The sequence below is a fragment of the Mesoplodon mirus genome (genome assembly GCF_964341445.2).
Source record: "Mesoplodon mirus genome assembly, chromosome: 13".
NCBI lineage: Eukaryota > Metazoa > Chordata > Mammalia > Artiodactyla > Ziphiidae > Mesoplodon > Mesoplodon mirus.
The window spans coordinates 5,382,552-5,403,049 of NC_138989.1; the positions used below are offsets into that span (position 1 = coordinate 5,382,552).

A 20,498-nucleotide genomic window follows, 5' to 3' on the forward strand; every position below is an offset into this window, starting at 1 on the left:
TGAAAAGCTCCCCAGCAACCAGGGCCGAGAACCATGCCCTTAAGTCTTTGCGGCTGACTCTCTGGGAAGGCTGGCTGATTCCCAACCTAAAAATAAACCTCAGGTCTGAAGATGGAATATTAAAAATGACATTGTCACCTTGACAGAGTGGCTAATAATGCCACAGTGGGCAGAAGCCCGTCGATCATGGGCTGCCGCCTTCCTCTGTAGAGCTGAGGAAGACCCGGGGATGCAAGGGGATGCGGGACGGATGCAGGACTCACCCGAGTGGATGCCCGGCTGTCCATGCCCTGCACAGAAATCTCCGCCTGCAGCTCCCCAGGCCTCTCCCCAAACTGTGAACGTGAAATCTAGCAGCCAGGCAGAAGGGCTCACCTCCCCAAATTCAATTTGCAAGGTCAACCACGCAAGAACCCAGGCCTAATGGAATTGTCACATCTGTGTCGCAGCCATTTACAACAGGCTCTTGCGGGGTCTGAACATGAAAGCAATTATGTGATACATACTTTGGCAAGAGCCTGAGGTCCCCATCGGGGGAGAGAGACACTGCCGAGTCAGGTTATTTAAAAAGAAAGAAAGAAAAGAAAAAAAGCCACAAAAACACAATCATTATGAAAATTTGAAAATTTCTGCTTCTCCAGAAATCACATATGAAGACCTAAGAATCAGAACCCTTTTAAAAGCTCCATTGTCTTAAGAGTATAAATAGCATCCTGTGAAAAACCCACAATTTCAATCAAGCTGGAATAATGGGAAGGACCATTCATGGAACGTTGTCTTTTAAAATTTCATGACACATGAATTGATTCTCCTCCAAATCTAATTAGAGGCTCAAACATATGAGAGGGTTTGTGACGGCGTCAAAGTGACTTGGAAACCGTATGCGGCAATTGATCTTTTTCACCGAGGTGTGATTTTTTTTTAATCAATCTAGACATGCAAGAACTACCCACCCCACCCCCTAGAAAAGAACTACCCAAAAAAAGGACCACATAATGAGGCTTTGATTATCAAGAAAGGGATTCTCTCCATTCTTTGCAAGCCCTTTCCAAAAGGTTCAGGAAGGAATGTCAAGACCAGCGTCCGGAGCCAGCCTGCATGGGCTGGAATCCAGCCCTGTGTGACCTCGGGCAAGTTCCTTGAACTCGGTGCCTTATTCCCCATCTGCAAAATGGGGATAATGATGACATTGACCGCCCAGGCTCATAGTCAGGATCACGCCCTTGGAACAGTGCCCAGCACATGGTCAATGTTGGCTATTATTAGCACCAGCCAGCCTAAGGCCCACACAAATGGCTCCAGGCACTGAAGCTGTGGTCCTGAGCCCCATCCATTATAGAAGGACAGCTAAACAGACAATCCAGCAGGCGCCACAGCCCTTGGCCACCAAGACAGTCGAGACTGACGAGAAACAAGCTCGTTGCCTTTGGCAACTGGCACCTGATTCAGATGTCAGCGCACAGAGGGGACCCAGGCCGTCATTATCAGCACTGCAGGCCCACCTTCTGCTTGATGCGGTGTGACATTCATCAGCTCCTTCCAGCGCAGCCTGGGTGGGAAATAAGCACCAGCCGCACCTCCGGCAAACACCTTTGCTGTTTCCTGTTCCCACCAGTGCTCCTTAAGCATCACGGCAGGTTGAGGATGCCTGCTCAGGGCGACCCAGGGCTTCCTTCCTACATGGGGACCACACTCCACCAGGTGTGGCCAATCAGAACCTTCCATTCCCCTGATCACAGTGATTGTGCACATGACCTTGGCCAGACCAATGAGATTTCTCCCCAGGCCTTTTGTTGGAACTTAGGCAATAAGTCAAAGATTAACACCTATGCAGAAGAAAGTAGGGACAAGATTTTATAGTAGTAGATGATGTTTATTGAGTGCCTACTATATGCCTGGCACTATTTATAGGCAATGTGGTTACTTCACTCTCACCACAACCCTGTGAGATGCATAGTCTTTTTTTTTTTTTTTTTTTTTTTTTTTTTGTGATACGCGGGCCTCTCACTGTTGTGGCCTCTCCCGCCGCGGAGCACAGGCTCCGGATGCGCAGGCTCAGCGGCCATGGCTCACGGGTCTAGCCGCTCCGCGGCACGTGGGATCTTCCCGGACAGGGGCACGAACCCGGGTCCCCTGTATCGGCAGGCAGACTCTCAACCACTGCGCCACCAGGGAAGCCCCTATGCATAGTCTTTTTAATCCTCACTTTTATAGATGGGGAAATGAGGCTCAGAGAGGGTAAGTAAATTCTCTATGGTCACACAGACAGCGGAAGAGCCATAACTCAGATCTAGGCAGTTGGTTCCAGGGCCAAGTTGCCAGACTTAGTGAAACAGAATGCTCAGTTAAGTTTGAATTTCAGATAAACGATGACTATTTTTTTGGTATAAATATGTCCTATGTAATATTGGGGACACACTTACACTTAAAAACTATTCACTGTGTATCTAAAATTCAAATTTAACTGAGTTTCCTGTATTCTATCTGGCAACCTAATTCCAGAGCCCATGCTCTTAACCACTACACCCTACTGCCCTTACAAGATGCCATGAGAGCATGAAGCCGAATGCTGATCACATGATCCCAGCTCCTGGATCCCACTGTGCCTGAAGCCTGACATAAGAGATGGCTTTTTGTCACGGTGCCAGTCCCAGTTCAAATGAGCATTTTATTGAAGGCTTACTCTGTGGTTGGGACTGAGGGGTGGAGATACAGAGAAGGAGGAAGAGTCCCATCTTCAAGGGCCTGAGGGAGGCTGAGGAGACAGGTCTCATACACAGAAAGGTGCTAAGTGGAGTGTGATCACACCTGCTGAGGCCAGGGCCATTGAGAGGGTGTATCTGTTTTCTATTGCTAAATAATAGATTATCACAAACTTAAAAGGTTTAAAACAACACACAGGGGGCTTCCCTGGTGGCGCAATGGTTAAGAATCCTCCTGCCAATGCAGGGGACACGGGTTCAAGCCCTCGTCCGGGAAGATCCCACATGCCACGGAGCAACTACTACTGAGCCTGCACTCTAGAGCCACAACTACTGAGTGCCACAACTACTGAGCCTGCACTCTAGAGCCCATGAGCTACAACTACTGAGCCCGCGAGCCGCAACTACTGAAGCCCACGCGCCTAGAGCCCGTGCTCTGCAACAAGAGAAGCCACCGCAATGAGAAGCCCGCGCACCACAACGAAGAGCAGCCCCTGCTCGCCGCAACTAGAGAAAGCCCGTGCGCAGCAACGAAGACCCAACGCAGCCAAAAATAAATAAATAAAATGAATAAATTTATTCACTCACACACACACACACACACACACACACACACACACACACACACATATTATCTTACCATTTTCATTGGCCAGAAGTCCAGGCACTGCTTAGCTGGTTCACAGCTCATGGTCTCACAATGCTCCATCAAGGTCCAGGAGGTCCAGGGGAAGTCCCTGGTGGTCCAGTGGTTAGGACTGAGCTTCCAGTGCAGGGGACACAGGTTCAATCCCTGGTCAGGAAACTAAGATCCCGCATGCCACGTGGCGCAGCAAAAAAAAAAGGTGGAGGTCCAGCTGTGTTCTATCTGGAGGCCTGATTCGAGAAGGCTCTCCTTCCCAGCTCTCTCAGATTGCTGGCAGAATTCACTTCCTGTGGCCGTAGAATACATGGTAGCTTGCTTTTTTAAAGCCAGAAATTTCTGCTACTTGGAGTCTCTGACTTCAGGGAAGGCCTGGAACTTCTTTTAAAGGACTCACGTCATTATTTCAGGCCCACCTGGATAGACTTCCTTTTGATTAATGCAAAGTCAACTGATTATGGACCTTAACCGCATCTGCAAAATCTCTTCACCTTTGCCATATCCTATTGGTTAGACTCAGGTCACAGGTCCCACTCACATCAAGAGGAGTGGGTGCTAAGGGTGGGAATTATGGGGCCATTGTAGGGTGTGTCCACTACAGGCGGGACACGTCAGCCCAGACTGGCACAGCAGGACAGGTTTCCCGGGGACAGGGGATGTGAGTCCGTTTCAGGCGTGGTGGTTTGAGGAGTGAAGAACTTCAGGCAGGTGAGACAGGGTTTGACCTGAGCGATTCCGGTGCCCTTGTTTATAGTGATTTCTGTCTCTGGCCTCACTGCAGCCTCTCCCAGCCATAGCAGGTGGTTGTTTCTTATCATCCCACGTCTTGAGTGAGGAAACTGAGGCACAGAGAGGGAAAGTGATTGGTCTAAAGTCAAGAGATGGGAGGGGTGGGGAGAGAAGGGGGAAGACGGGAAGAGGGGGAGGGGAAAGGGGGAGGGGAGGAGGAGAGAGGAGGAAGGAGAGGGGAGGGGAGGGGAGGGGAGCAGGGGCCCCAGGTGTGGGCGGGAGGAAGAGTGTCAGTGCGTCAGCCCCCCAGGAGGGCTGAGCCCACCTGCCCACACTAGAGGCCTCCGAGGGGGGCAGCTAAATGTTAATCCAGAGTCTCACAGACTTTTAAAGGCAAACATAAGATTTCAGAGCTTTCCTTTGCAGAGTTTAGGTTATGGAAAAACAGAGCACATTTCTCCCCAGCCCACCCCTATTTTCTTAACCTGGAAATCCATTCTAAGTCACCAGGACCCAGCTTGTTTCCCAAGCAACCTGAGATTCTGTCGAGCTGGGGAGGGGCCCAGGAGCAGGGAGCGAGACACAGGTGAGAGGGAGTCTCTCCTAGAGAAGGAAGGAACCCGGGAGGAAAGAAGAGAAGGGCTGACACCTAAGAAAAGATGAAAAGAAACGGAGGGGCTGGCTGCTACCTCTGCTTCGCCTCTTTTTTTTTTTTGGCCGTGCCCACCCGGCTTGGGAGATTTTCGTTCCCTGGCCAGGGATCCAACCCGCTCCCCCGGCAGTGGAAGCGCTGAGTCTTCCTCGGAGTCTTAACCACTGGACCACCAGGGGAGTCCCTGCCTCTGCTTCTTTTTATTTTATTTTATTTTTTTTGCTTTATAACAAATTTAATCAGTTATACATATACATATGTTCCCATATCCCCTCCCTTTTGCGTCTCCCTCCCGCCCTCCCTATCCCACCCCTCCAGGCGGTCACAAAGCACCGAGCTGAACTCCCTGTGCTATGCGCCTGCCTCTGCTTCTTAAAGCAAAGCCACAGGTTCCTCCAGAACCCACCTCCCTCACCCTCAGTCCCGCTTACTGGAAGGAGCCGGCTCCACGCCTGCCGGGGAGTCATGTGACCCAGGCTTAGCCAATCAGCATAGTCTCTCCTCCTGGCCACAGTGATTGGCTCAGGTTTGGGCACATGATCCAAACAGTCCAATGAGCTTCAACATGGGAACTCACGTTGGAACTGCTAGGGGAAAAAAATGTTTCTCCCCTCGCAGCCCTGTGAGGACGTATCCTGGAGCCGTAAGTATTCACCTTGCTCTCCTGAGAGGAGAAGCCATCTGAGAATGTGATCAACACAGAGGAGGGCAGAACTGATATGGGGGCAGAGAACATGGATGACATCACTGAGCCCCTGGATCCTGCCACACTTGAAGCTAGTCGTAGCACTTGAGTTTTCAGAATAAAACTGAGCCAATAATACCCTTTTTTCGCCTGAGCCAGTTGGGATCGGGGTTTCTGTTACATGTAGCCAGGAAAATCCTGAGTCATGATTGAAAAATGCAAGCGGACACCAAAAGGAATGAGACCACGCTCAGCAGGTAAATGGTGAGCAGGAATGATGAGACCAGCAAGCTCGAAGCCCAGAAAATGAAAACTGGGTCCAAGCTGTCCCTTCTCCTCTCCCCAAAACCTAGCCTGACTCGTGATTTACAGTTCGAGCCGGGGAAAGAAAGAGTAGGAGGAAGCACAGGGAGGGCGTCCCAAGATGAAAAAGTTTGGAAATCGTTCCAGAGCATAATGAATTGACTTAACAACGGTTTCTCCCATGGAAGTCACCTAATGAAATTATGAGACCATCCACTTACTGCCGTGATGGCCAAGGGCACGCTCCAAGATGATCAGCCGTGACAAGGAGCCAGCACTTAGCCCACAGTGCATTTTAAACATCATCTAAACGGGCCTTTTCTTTTCCATTTATGACAGCCTTCAAGGCTTGGGGACATGATGGCAGCAGGCTTTTAGAATGAGTTTGTGCTGATGTAAACGGCAACTCGGCTCATCAACGCCAGCTTGGGCTTCCCGGCGGAATCCGACAGGCTCCCCCATCACCTTGGCTGTGTGTTCAACACCTATTTGCTTAATGAACCGGAACCGTTCTTGTGTTCTGTGCACGAGTGGTGCTCGGGGTGACAGGGTGGCGCTGGGGGAGGGCGGGGGCGGCAGGGAGGGTCTGGATCGGGCGCCGGGTGGATGGAAGACTTTTCCAGAAGTCAGCTTGCCCGTTTTCTCCTTCCCTACTCTCTTCTGTCACCCGTGGGAGGCGACCAGGGGCACAGAACCTCGCAGCCCCGGCCAGGCCGCGCTGCAGGTCCTAAGGCTCCCTGGAGCTGCTGCTGAGAGGTGGTGGGAACGGGAAGGACAGGAGCAGGGAGCAAGGCTCAGTGCAGCTGGCCGGCAGGTGCCGGGGTTTTGAAAAGCGATGCTGGGGCCAAGGCACTCCACGGGAGAGCTGGCTCCGCGGGCGATGGAGTGGGCTGTTGTTCCAGCCCATCTGTCTCTCGTTAATGAAGTTGTCCAGCGCGGCTTATTAATAACGACATGTGGGCTCAGCCGGCCTGGGACGTCTTGCCAGAACTAAAGGGCATGGCGAGTAAGCCTTAACGACTCCTCAGGCACAGTCAATACGAAGTGGCTTCCAAGCACCCGGCCGGAGGAGAGGGCCGGGGGTCCCGGGCCTGACCTGATCCCTGGGAAGGAGGCTGGCAGGCCGGTCACACGGGGAGGATGAGCCCCGCCCGGGGGCAGTCAGCAACCAGGGGTCCCGACTGTTCACTCTCCCGGCTCGCGGCTCACGCCTTCCTGACCACCACTCTTGCCTCTTCCTGCCCTACAGCACCTGGCGGAGTTTGCAAAGCCAGGTAGGCAGAATAATCCCACTCCCACCCCCAGAAAGATGCCCACATCCCAATCCCTGGAACCTGTGAAAACGTTAGGTTATGTGGCCAGGGGCATTTAAGGCTGCAGACGGAATTAAGCTTGCTAATCAGTAGATGTTAAAATAGGGGATTATCCTGGATTCTTTGAGTGAGCCCTTTGATTGAGGGTAATCACAGAGGTCCTTGTACGTGGAAGAGGGAGGCAGGGGTGTCAGATGCTGCAGCCTTTGAGGATGAGGGATGAGCCACCAGCCGAGGAGGGAGGCGCCTCCAGAAGCTGGAAGGCAAGGAACGGGCGCCCCCTAGAGCCCTCAGAAGGAACACCACTGCTGGCGCTCTGATTTTAGCCCAGCGAGACCTGCGTCACACTTCCGACCCTCAGAACTATAATAAATTCATGCTGGTTTAAGTTTGTGGTAATTTGTTACAGCAGCAGCAGGAAACTAATACAGGCATACTTGGGAGACATGGCCGGTTCTGTCCCGACCACCGCAATAGAGTCACACGAAGTTTTTGGTTTCCCAGCGCGAATAAAGGTTTATACTATACTGTAGTCTATTAACTATGCGATGGCATTATATCTAAAACAAAAATGTATGTACCTTAACTAAAAAATACTTTATGGCTAAAAACTTCTGTCTGAGCCTTCAGTGAGTTGTAATCTTTTTGCAGGTGGAGGGTTTGAAATATTGCGAGAATTGCCAAAATGTGACACAAGGACATGAAGCAAGCAAACAGCACCAACAGATTTGCACACGGTTGTCACAAACCTTCAACTGGTAAAAAAAAAAAAAAAAAAAAAAAACCCAAAACACAATATCTGCGAAGCACAATAAAGCAAAGTGCAATAAAATGAGGTCTGCCTGTACACAAAGGTAACAGGCCCAGTTTAAAAACACTCAGCTGTCCAGCCTCCCCCGCAGGGAGAGGTGGCCTGCGGCCAGTTCTGGCCTCTGAGGCATAAGCAGGTGTGCACTGGGTGGGCTTTCCAGAAAAGCCATTGTTTTGCTGATACAAACGGGGCATGCTGATTGAGGGACAGGCTCTTTGCTTCTCGCCCGGCCCTGGTCACGTCCTCCTTCCTGCCTGGGACGCGGGCAGGGCGCTGGAGGTGAGCAGCCCCACGCGAGCACGGTGGAGCCCAGGGCACAGGAGGAGCCAGGCACCCATCGCCCCTACACCCGCCCTACAGCGGCCTCTAACCTGCCGTGACATAAGAAAAATGAGCCCTGCCAGGGGGGGAGCCCAGATGCTGCAACACAGAGCCAGGCACAACCCAAGGGGCACCCAGCTCCTGCAATGATGAGAAAGTGCTGTCCAGAACCCCGGTGGCCCTGAGCCCTGGGGGAGCCCAGGGTGAGGAAAGTCCTCATCCTCTGGGGGGTGGCTTCACACTGAGAAGCGCTCTGGGGCCATTCGGTCACCAGGCACGGCCGCTAACTAGCAGGGACCCAGGACATGCCCCCGCCACCTGGGCCAAACATCTCCCAGTGGGTTGCAGCTCCTGGCTGGCCCATCAGCACCAGCTTTAGGCCCTCAGATCCAGCCCCGGCTTCAGAGAAAACACGCAGCACGCCACTCACACGGGTGTGTGCACATATACGTATATGCTTACTGTATTAAATGCCTCATAGCACCTGCCCCGTTTTTTTTATGAAGTTTGAAATAGTTTATTAAACATTGTGTGTCTGCCTTTAAGTTGGCAGAGACCTATCCAATCTCTTACAATACCCAGTTTATACTTGACATTCACACTTGACAAGAAACAATCCATCGTTTAGCCATGACAGACATTGCTGGCCAATCCTGATGCATTTTTTTTTCAGCTGAGATTTGGCTTCAGAGTCCCTCTGAATGGTACACTCTGCCTATCACCAGTTTATCAGAGCTGCCACCTGAGGGGAAACCTCTTTACTATCCCGGGATAGAATCACTTTTCCGGACTTTACTCTGCATTTAAAATGTGGTCATAAATGAACTCCAGTAAGCTCAGTGCTACCCCTTTTCTATAATCCACGAGAAAAAGGGTTCAAGAAAGTTTTTCACTGTACTTTGTTTCAAAAAATACAAAAATGAACATTACGATGACAGGAGTGTGTTAAGAGGCTGAACTGAACAGTACATTCAAAAGTACATACAGCTGCTGGCGACGTGCAGGTCCCGGCGCCCTGTGCAGTGAGGCCACGTCCCCTGAGGCCCAGTGGCCTGGGGGCTCGTCCACATCCCTGAGTGACACTCCCCACGGCGTGGACATCACCCACGCCTTCAAACACCCACACACCATACACTTAGTTAACATTAAAAAAATTTCAAACCACTCAAAGCCCGTGAAATTAAGAGACCCTATTAAAACGTGAAACCCACTCATTCTCCAAAGGGAACTGGAACTCTATCTGCTGGGGAGCACCGGTGGCTGGGTGTGACACATGGGTACCCCAGGAGCTGCCCAGATTCCGCCCGTGACAGACAGACAGCAGGAGAGCAGTCGGCCCGGGGTCCTGAGAATCTGCCGTGAGATGCTGTAAAGTCACCCTGGGACGGGCCCCGTGACAGGTAATGTGCCACAGCAGACAGATGGGCCCTGAAGGGTGGCGGCCAGAGCCAGGAGACCAAAACAAAGGGAAGAAAGAGATCTGGGCCTTAAGAGAGGGAAATGGAACCACATTACAAGGCTGCAGGCCGGTCACTGCCCTGGGGTGAGCCGTCACCAGGATGCCTGCGGGCCCTGGATGGGGACCAGGCATCGGCCATGCCGGTGCACACACAGGAGACCCCAGCTCCTCCCTGCAAGCGTGCAAAGACATACACTCTCCAGACCACCACACACACAGCCCCTGAAGGTCAGGGTCCCCCTGCGGTGGGTGGAAGACTCAGGGACCCACCAGATGGAACTGCAGAACACAGCATCGCTCTTCCCCAGGCCTACGGACTTGGTGCAAACTCCTTCTCGAAGAGCCGTAGGTTTCTAAGTCATTTCTTTCTTTTTTTTTTAATTAATTAATTTATTTATTCATTTATTTATTTTTGGCTGCGTTCTTCGTTGCTGCACCCGGGCTTTCTCTAGTTGCGGCGAGCGGGCTTCTCATTGCGGTGGCTTCTCTCGTCGCAGAGCACAGGGTCTAGAGCGCAGGCTTCAGTAGTTGTGGCGCACGGGCTTCGTTGCTCCGCGGCATGTGGGATCCTCCCGGACCGGGGCACGAACCCGTGTCCCCCGCACTGGCAGGCGGATTGCTAACCACTGCGCCACCAGGGAAGCCCCTCTGAGTAACTTCTTGAACGCAAAGAAGTGACAGTACAGACGTGTGTGGCTCAGGGACGTGCCAGCTGGCCTGGCTCAGAAGTCCTGCAGCTCGGGGACGTCCCGGTACAATTCCAGGGTCTCGGGGTTCGAGAAGGTTCTGCAGTGCTCCACGGTTTTCCCAGCGATGATCTGCTTCACGGCCATTTCCACTTTCTTGCCGTTGCGGGTGTACTGCCGGGGGAGGGGAGGAAGCAGACAGAAAGAGCGTTTAGACCCGAAGGGGAAAGAAGTCCCTCAGCTCTGACATCTGGGCACATCCAAGCCGAAACGACCATTGTGACCTGGGGCGACGAGAGCGAGCGATGCTCGGTGGGTGACCGTGAGCAAGTTCCTTAACCTGGGTTTGTCCCCTGGAACATAAACTGGGGACCAGAGTACCACCCCGAGGCTGTGGGCAAGCTGATGACTTAAGGCGCACACAGCTCTCGGACGTGCCTCGCTGTTACACTGCCTCTTCCTTACTTACATTTACTTTCTTACACTGTATTCTATTAGAAAGGCTAGCTTATTTCAGGAGTGGGCTGGCTTCCTGTGACTGTCCCTGACCACCGGAAAGTGAGCTTTGTCCAAGAGCCTCGCCAAACTTCCGGCAAATCTTCCCCCAGAACCGTCATCTGAATGAGATGGGGCACTGCTTTTCCCATAGTCGGACTCTGTCCAAATGCTCAAAGGCCCCTCTAGAATTCGTAGCACGCGTTTCATCTTTAACCCCAATGGTCATTTGGCGGCTGTGCTGGCGTGTTTAGGGACCAGGAAAATTCTGGAACAAACAGAGAGCCCTTTAATAAAGCCGCCGGTGCCCTGATCTCTCCTCGCACTGGCACTTTTTTTTTTTATCCTGAGATGTAATTAAAATTCATTCATTGAAAACCTCAGTCTACGTGTGAACTAACTAAGGATCTGAGCACCGGCTTCTGAGGGACCACCTGTCACTGGGGTGTCTCAGCCCCTCGCCCTGAAATGCAAGCGTCTCGCGTGCTTTCTGTGCTTTAAAGCCCCAAGAACAGCCTGCATCAGCTGACAAAACAAACAAGGCATCATTTTAGAAGAAATCCTTCTCCTGCTTCCTGGTGAGAAGGGCTGGGGGTGGAGCAGAAGGTCCCTGGACTCCTGCTCGGCCCCCTCCCTACCCCCCCGACCCAAGAGATAAGGCACAGCCTCCCGTCAGGATGGGCCAGCACGTCAGCTGTGACGGGTGACAAAGACCTGCTGAGATCAGGGCACTCGTGGCCGCCGGGCCCTCCAGCCTGGCAGGGCCTCAGATGCCCATTCGTGTTCCCCTTGGTGCGACCAGACCCCCGGCCCTGACCTTGGCCGTGTCCAGCCCCGAGTCCCTGTGGCTGGGACGGACCCACCCCACCCCCAGCCTGGTGGCACAGGGCGAATCCTCTCCGAAGCGCTCCATTAGTTCAGACCACAGGGATCTGAGAACACGAGGGTGCTTGAAAAAGCCCCAGGGACCCTTGAAACGACTTCACAGGCCAAGCGGACAGAGGAGGAGAGAGCTGAACTGTGTGCCTGGAAGTCAGGGGATGAGAGCCAGGCTGAGGGCGGAAAGAAAGACAGGCTGGGATGTTCCTCACCTTCCAGCAAACTGCTCCACTCTTCTTTTGAGCAGATACAGTTTGCGAATCACCATTTCGGCAGCAAAGGACACAGATTCGTTCTATCAAAGGACTATCACATTCTAGTTCCCCAAACTGTTCCACATCCAGAGAGAACTGATCCACTGAAGGGAAGCCTAAGAACCTCACCAGGGAAAAGGCAGTGAGTGTCACTGACTCAAGAAGTCCCTTCTCTCCCTGAGAGCCACTGAAGAGAACTTCAGGAGAACTCCCAGGCCACGAGGCCCTTCCTACGCATAACCAAAGTGGAAAGGAAACGTGTGGATGGTATAAAAAGCCCTGGTTCTAACTGCACCTCATATGCCCGCCCCTGCTTGGGGAGCGACATCCAGACTCTCCTTCCCCTGGTGGCCCAGTTAATCCGTTCCCGTCCCCGCCTCTGTGAACGGCTACTCTGCAGGCTTGGCTCAGCTGTGCACTGACACTGTGTGCACACACACGTGTATACACAGAGGTCTTCTCGGCTGACAGAGGCCTTCGTTTTGTAAGCGACACAAGTTAAAGCCGTGATCCGATCTGAGTGCACCTCCTCCCCCACTGAGAACCTAAACAAAGTATTGTTGGGGGGGCAGCTTTCTGGAGCTGTGCCTCTAAATAGATTCAAATCTTCTTTCTGCAGGCAGAACTTAAAGTTAAAAGGCAACAGCAACGGCAACCCAGCGACTCTTTAAAAAGTTAAAATTAATTTTTGCATTAATAATTTGAGCACACGCTAAAACCACACAGGGGAAAAGCCAGTTGGACGTGCCAGGCTGGGCCTGCTTGCCTTCTGAAGACTGGTATTTAGCAGAAGTTGCTTTACATGCAATTTAGGAAGAGTTAAAAAAAAAAAAAAGAAAAAGAGAGAGGGAGATGGCAGAAAAGAAAACAGGATGGGGTTGCCAGGCAACGGGGACCAACTATATATAAAGCATGAGCAAGCGTCTAGATGAGAGCTCCGGAAGCATGCGGGCTCTTGCGGGGCCGTACCGGGATGCCCTGGGTCTCCAGGATGAGGCTGGGCACGTGCCGGGCGGACAGGCCCAGGCGGATGGCGCTGCAGATCCTCTTCACCAGGTCGGGCTGGAAGGTGTGGCCGGAAGCCATCTTCAGGAAGAGGATCACCCTCTCCTGCCCGTCCTTGTTGTACTGGGGGACACACAGGCTGTCCAGGACCTCCTTGAAGGCCTCCACTGCGGAGACAGGGCCAGGGCCTCGCTCTCACACCACCCCACCTTGATGGGGACTGCCGTGGCTCCCCTGGACCCCCTGGCCAGAGCCCCGGGGAACAGGCAGGACACCCATCACCAGCAGAGTCAGAGAGCTGTAGCTTGCGCTGGAAGGGCTGACGTCTCACAAGGAGCTGGGAACCCACCTTACTTACTCAACTACAAATTTAAAAATAAGAAAAGGAATCAAGTGCCGTGGCGAGGGTACTCCACTGGTGGAAGAAAGGCTGGAATCACATGGATCAAGATTCCACCCCGATTACACAACCCGGACATGACTTTGGGACTCTGTCATCCGCATGAGGCCGCCTCCCTGGGAGGCTGACTTCGTGGCCCCAGTGGGACATTTTGAAGGCTCACAGGTGATTCTACTGTGCATCCATAACGCCCACTGTCTTATCTGGTGTCCTGGATGGTGCTGTGTGCCTGTCAGCAATCACACAACCTCTCTGTGTGTCTTTCTTCACCCATAAAGAGTAGACACAGCTGACCAACCTGACGGAGCTCACCGTGAGGATGAGATGGAATGGAATGGGGACGGGCCACGGGACCTTAAGAATCCTGTCCTGAGGTTTTCTGAGATACAAGCAGTGTGGACGAGGCATGTTCTAGAAAGAAGGACACCCTCATACATGTCTGTTCTCATGCCCGGAGGCAAAGGGGCAAGAGTTATGCCAAAAGGTGGGATCTTTGGGAAGCAGGTCCCCACTGAGACACTCCTTGTGTCGCTCCTGGATGACCTGAGAATAATGCCGGGACAGAGGGGAATGCTCACCGATGTTATAGATTTCCGAGCTGCCGAATCGCACTCCGTTGGGGTTGAGTGTACTGTCGCTGGAGAGAGAGACGAGGTCGTGGACACATGGCGGCTCCGGAGTGAGGCCCGCCGCAGGGGTCCCAGGGACAGTCACCCCCTTTCCACGACAACGTGCCGTCAGCACTGGCGCCTCCCCAGCTCCTAATCCCAACCACCCCCTTTCTCCCTCTAAACTCAAAGCTAGCTATCAAGGGGGTCCCTTGTGTGGGGACATCGGCCACCTCCCTGCCCCTCCCCCCAACAGGTGCCCCCTCCCGGGTGCGGGCACCCCTCCCCGCTTCACTCCGGGAAGGGCCATAGCGACGGCAGACAAGACATGGGGGGCACGTCGGCCACAGGCCTCCCACCCCAAAGCCCCCCGACCCACCACTGCAGGGCACAGAAATGTGGGTCAGGCCCAGACCCACCCCTGGGAAGCTGAGACAGGAAGAAGCCAGGAAAGGCCCCAAATGGGGCAGCCAACCCACCCCGCAGGCCGAGCAGATGGAAGGGTCCAGGACACGGGAAGCGCCCCCTTCTCCCCGCCCAGATGCCTCGGGAAGCAGGGTCCCAGGGAAGAGAAGCCAAGTCCGCAGCCCTCACCTTCGGCCCAGCATGATGACGCCCCTGGTCTTGGGGTTGATTCTGCAGTAGTCGCCGTGCACCCAGACACCTGCCGGGGGGGCGCAGAGGGACTCGGTCACCCCAAGGGGACAGGATCCTGACCGGCTGCCTGGTCAGACGCCCTCGGAAGGCATGACACCAACGTAACTCTCGTCAACAGACACACCCGAGGCCCAGAAGCAGGTGTGACGTGAGGCTGGGGGCGGAAGTGAAGCGGACAGCTCCCACCCCCAAGGGCACGCCCTCTAGTGGGGTCCGCCCCACACCCAGGTCTGAGACGCGGCAGCGCGCAAGAAACGCCTCTCCCGCAGGTACCAACGAGGGCTGCGGGAATTCACGGGGCCTGAGAGCAACCCCAGCAGTGAGGATGGGAAGGGGGGACTGGGGAGATCAATGGAGCTTGGAGGGGGGCCTCTGAATGGAGGGTGGGAAAGTACAAGCCCCGCCCTGGGAAGAGAGGGTGGTCTGGGGTGGCTGAGGGAGCAGGTCTGGAGGGGTTGGGGTCTACCTTGTAACAGAATAAACAGAAGGAGCATGTCCAGGTGGGAGGCTACTGCAACAGTCCCAGTAGCCTAAGCCTGAACTAAGGCACCAGCCACGGGGACAGAGGCTTAACGAGCAGGCAAAACCCAGGGCACGTGGAGGGCAGAGAAGAGGGAAAAATCAGGTGACACTGACACCGTGCGCCCTGAGCCACCCCGACGTGGCCCACAGTGCGCAGCCGGGCCCTTGGGCTGGTGACATTCATGGGGAGGCCCCCGTCCTGGATGCAGCAAAGCAGCAGATCCAAGGGATCAGGCCCCAGCTTTGGACACATCCTCCACCCGACACGGAGCAGCAGAGAGAAGCCACGCCTCACAGGGGAACTGCCTGGAGGCCTCCTCCCTTGGCGGGTCCCACAAATAGAGGAGGCGCCCGGGGCGGGGAGAGAGCAGTCAAGAGCACAGCTCTGCCGGCTCTGCGCAACTCGCAACTCATTTGCCTGGCCTCCTGGAATAAGCCCCAGAGCCCCTGCGAGCCAGCGAGGGGAAAATGGCAGACCAAGCCAGCGCAGGGTCCTCACGGACGCCATCTCTTCCTCCCCAGTTCTTGACACACGTTCCAACTGTGAGAGCTAATAACCCAGTCGGCCTGTGACTCTGAGCGGCTACCCCTCCAATGACTACATACTCCGTTGAGGCCCTCATCCCAACAAGTGGCTACAAGCCACGACCAAGGCTTCTCCGGAGATGAAGCCCAGGTCCCCCGCCTGCAGAAAGCGTGCAGTGCTTGGGAGGCCATGGAAGAGAAGGAAAGGCCTCATGAGGTCATTTATTCTGAGCAAAGAGGACGGGAGGCCTCGAGGGCCTTCCTCCCTCCTCCCCAAGCTAAAAAATAAAACCTTTTCTTTTGTTTCCCCACGAGGTATCTTATTCTTTTTGATGCAGCTTTAAAGGAATTGTTTTCTTGCTTCCTCTTTCTGATGGTTCATTAGTGTACAGGGAAACAACACATTTCTGTATCTTAATCTTGTGTCCTACAACTTTACTAAATTCATGTATTAGTTCCAATAGCTTTCGGGTGGAGACTTTAGGGTTTTCTATGTATAGCATCACGTCACCTGCAAACAGTGACAGTTTTACTTCTTCCCTTCCAATATGGATGCATCTTATTTCTTTTTCTTGTCTGATTGCTGTGGCTGAAACCTCTCCTTTCTAATTGGATATTTAAAGGGTTCCCCTACACAAACGGGTGGAAAAGTCATTCCTAGGCTTGCAAATGACATGCCAAAGTTTTGCAGAAGCACATGTGTATGGCTACTCAGAAAACCAGGCTTATAAATGGTGGTCCCAGGAGACAGCAAGCTGCAGACAAAGCAGCAGGGCCTGTCCCACCCACCTCCTGGGAATCCTTTTTCATTTTGGAACTTGGGTGCCAAGATCGACACACAGTCTGGCTTATATGGAGTCAGACCTCCCATGAGTCTGATCCTTACTGAAGCCCTGGAAATGCAAAGAAAAAGGAAGATGCAAATCTCCCGGAAGAAGTTTTCATTTGTGAAAATGAAATGACATGCTTCAACCTCTTGCAAAACCAAAGCTGAGGGGATGAATCCACAAGTGGCTGGAGGCTCTGCTGCCCGGTTGCCACATCAGAGAAATTAAGGGTTTCCTTCTAGGTTTCCATGCCCCTGGGCCTGCGGTTCAAACTCTCTTGTTTTCATGGCAGGTGATTTTGCTTCACTCTGATTCTCCTCCTGCTCTCCCATTTCAGTGATGGGACCCGTGAACAAATACACCAGGATGGATGGGCAAACCCAGCCTTTCTCCTGCTTTTAATTCCTGGAGGTCTACTGCCTGAAATCTTTTTAGAGTGAGCATGTATACCTGTACATTAAAAAAAAAAAAAAAAGGCCCAGCTTTCCATGTACATAAATGTAAATATAAATAAGCAACACATTGCACATACACGCTTCTCTTGTTGAAGGACCTATGACCACTGGACCTGTTTTGCTAATGAGGGTCAATGGAAGCTTTGGCTGCTCCATCTCATCAAGCTCAAAATCTTGATGGCGCATGGGCAGGCCTGGTCTCCTATTTGGAATTTATCATCTTCAGTCACCTGTACCCATCATACTTCCATTTTTGCCTTGACTACCAGGAAACTCAGAGCTGAAATCACTGCTTTGAAGAATCAGAATGATCTAAATCTTTCTAAAGTCTGCTTTTAATTTCCTTTTAAATTTTTATTAGGTTTTTAAAAATAATTAAAAGTCACAAAGGAAATCAAAATGGCTCATATCATTCACACACATACATGCATACATTTCCTTTTAAAAACTCACAGAGAAGGGATACAATGCCCTCGGTTCTGAACTCCTAGTTGTCACTTAATAAATTCTTGGATACTTTTCCATATCGGCACCTTGTCAGTTTACATTTTCACCTGGCCTGATTTTTCAGGGTAGTGATGTCTGTAAGTCGGATGCCTGTTGCAGAAAGGAAGACCTTGCCTCCTATTGTTGTTTTCTTTTATCATCGAGCCATGTCCTGTAGAGTCCAAGAATCTCTCAGTGCTGGGCCTGGAGAATTTCAGCCTGTGTCCACCCTGACCATGACCAACAGCTTCAGATCCCATTATCTCATCTGCCCTTATTTCTCCGTATTTATTCGTATGTCACACCTACTTCCAGAAAGTACTTGAGGAAGCTACCTATAAAGCCAACTATATGATGGGATTATTGAAAGAATCAGAAACTCTGCACTGGGGTGAGAGGACTGCTACAACAAAGCAATGATGGCAGCTCTGAGTTTCCTGGCAGCCAAGGCAAAAATGGAAAATATAACAGGTCACCAAGTATTTGTTTTCTCCAAGAAGGAATATCAGAGCTTTGGAAATAAAGACTTTTTCTGAAATTAATCCTGAAAGACATTTATCATGCGAACCCTTGCATATATAACAAAAGGTGACAGAAAAGAGTTTTCAAAGAGATGTCATTTCTTAGACGGATCTTCAAGCTGAGGTTCTAATCCGTTCCTAGGACAGGAGCCCTGACTCCTCTTCAAGGTCATTTGAGGAACCTCTCTCTCTCTCTAGTCCGCTTTAGTCTGTCTGAACAGCTACACACTGGCAGGACCCAAGGTGGGGCTTAAATGCAGCAGGCATCCAACGGAGGCCAGGCCACATGGCGGGGAGGGATGCTCCCGCTACCCTCATATGCGACGTGCTATGCCAGGTATGATGGCTTTTACGTGGGACATTACACGGGAACACACAAGGCCGAGTAGAGAAACGGGACGGACCTGTGGCATCTTCTACCCCTGATGGTCACCTGCCACTTTCTGATTCACCACATGTGGTTTATGCAAAACAGAATTACCTTTCTAGAGGTTGAAGAGAGCAAGTACTTAGGTGTACATAACTCTGGAGCAGAAGGCTTGCTACATTATGAAACACAGCTGCAGTCACTCGAGGCTGCTTATGAAATAAGGTAAGGAGGCAGGAATCAGAGCTTTAAATAAAGAGACTTTCCAGCTCTGGGGCAAGACACCACTCCGAAGATGAACGGAGGGTGGCAGCCTGAGTGAGGGATGGCCTGGAATCAATCATCCCGCTGCAAAAGCTCTCTTCTCCCATCACCTCCATGAGGACTGGATGATGGGGTGTGAGACAGAGGAAACCCCAGCCAGACACCTCTCGCACACGCATCTCTCCCCGACAGGCAGACGAGCCTGGGTAAGCGAGTGGGCCTCCCGCCCCTACGCAGGCAAACCAGCGGGTCATGCCGGCGGCCAGGAGCAGGGCTCCGGGCCAAGGGGCTCAGGGCACAGAGGGTGCTTAACAGTCATCTAAACCCAGATTAGGGTTTCGTAAGATGGCTTCAAGCTGACAGTGACAAGATACTGATCAAAAATTCATCATCGCCCCTCTGGCGGAATGAGCTGCGAGCAGCCTCACCGGGCTTTCGGGCGGAGGGGGGGCGGCAGCGGGCAGGCGCATCCAGAATTAGACACCGAAGGCCCAGCCCGGGCGGGAGTCTGGGCAGCTGCACCTGCATCCCGACCCACCTGGGAATTTGGAGAAATACGCCTTCCGGTACTTGCTCCCGTTCTCATCGTTCCAGAAGTGTGTGGGCTGACAGGGGAGCGGCTTGGTACACACCAGTTCACCGCTCTCCCCCCAGACTGCCTTTCCTGGCCGGGGAGGAATGAAAGCTAAACTGAGCACACGCCACAGCCAAACGCCCCGGCTCTCTTCCTCTCCTTCTCTCTTTTTTTAAGCTATGAGCTATCCCAGAGTATTTCAGACATATCCAAAGCCATGCAGCCGGCCCCACCCACATGCCCATCAGCCCGGCGTTACCGAAAGCCACGCTAACGTTCCCCACCACACTCCCCCCGCTCTCGCTCTTGACTTCAATCCTGTACCGTTCCCTTATGTGGATTAATAATTTTACCACATCTACGTGCACCTGAATAACACGTCATTTTGCGTGCTTCTAAACGCTGCACAAATGGTATCGCACTGCCCCTCGGGTCCTGCACCTTGCTCTGGGTCCTCATCAGGGTCAGGGCACGAGGCTACTGAGGCAGTGGGGTGGCCTCAGCAGCGTCCCCAAAGTTTGCATGCCTGCCTGGTGTTCCAAGCACGTGGCCCTCCGTCTGTGCTGCAGGCCAACACCTACTCCTCAGCCGGACGGGCTGCAGGAGGCCGGGGAGCCCGGCAGGTGTTCAGCCAGGCTCGGGGGCCATCAGTCTGTGAGCAGTGGCAGGGGCCGGCCCCTCAGACGGGGCGGTTTTGGAGAACTGGCCCCAAGCAAAGTTACACATCCAAGCGTATCTAAGTTACCACTCACACCTCGTCCCAGAGAGAGAAAGGGTTTGGAGCCGTCACCTTCCTCGTTCCACACCTCCACGGCCATGCCCAGGTTCCGGGCCTGAATCTCCCCTCTGTACACAGGAATGGAAGGATTCTGGCCCACGAAGCAAGATATGATGTCAGTGCCACCTGCAAACAAAAGGAGATTCAAGATTCAGAAGACCGGGACTTCCCCAGCGGTCCAGTAGTTAGGGCTCCGGGCTTTCACTGCCGAGGGCCTGGGTTTGATCCCTGGTTGGGGAAGTAGGATCCCACAAGCCACACAGTACGGCCAAAAAAAAAAAAAATTCAGAAGACTGAGACAAACTGTCCATGTTTTTTATTAATGAACAATAAAGGAGAAAGACCCTGGAGGACAAATATATACTACTCTTTCTCCAGATAAATACTGAAAAACTCCCAGAGAGCTGAGCTTCTCTTCAGGGAGGGAGCGGGGAGGTGACTTAGAAACTGGACTGAACCTCCCGTGTCCGGGTGATTTATCGTTTTGACCAGGGCTACGTGCTAAAGGAGAAACCAAATAAATGACCGCTTGTGGTCGCACGGAAATCCTAGACTCAGGTTCACGAAAGTGGAAGCT

The 20,498-nt window shown here is 52.7% G+C and overlaps 1 protein-coding gene across 4 annotated transcripts in view; it reads right to left on the reverse strand.

Moving 5' to 3' along the window:
- Window positions 1-8,651: 8,651 nt before the first annotated feature.
- AACS (acetoacetyl-CoA synthetase) overlaps window positions 8,652-20,498 on the reverse strand; it is a 49,700-nt gene continuing 37,853 nt past the window's right edge. Inside the window, exons 13-18 of one of the 4 annotated variants that reach the window (XM_082640271.1) lie at window positions 19,934-20,047; window positions 19,108-19,233; window positions 14,540-14,609; window positions 13,916-13,974; window positions 12,902-13,104; window positions 10,223-10,478 (exon numbers count right to left, since the gene is read on the reverse strand). In XM_082640271.1, coding sequence (XP_082496397.1) covers window positions 10,341-10,478; window positions 12,902-13,104; window positions 13,916-13,974; window positions 14,540-14,609; window positions 19,108-19,233; window positions 19,934-20,047 — 710 coding nt within the window. In that variant the 3' untranslated portion in view covers window positions 10,223-10,340. Of the gene's footprint in view, window positions 10,479-12,901; window positions 13,105-13,915; window positions 13,975-14,539; window positions 14,610-19,107; window positions 19,234-19,895; window positions 20,048-20,498 lie in introns of those variants that run through there. The other 3 variants (XM_082640273.1, XM_082640274.1, XM_082640272.1) reach the window with 3 other exon arrangements.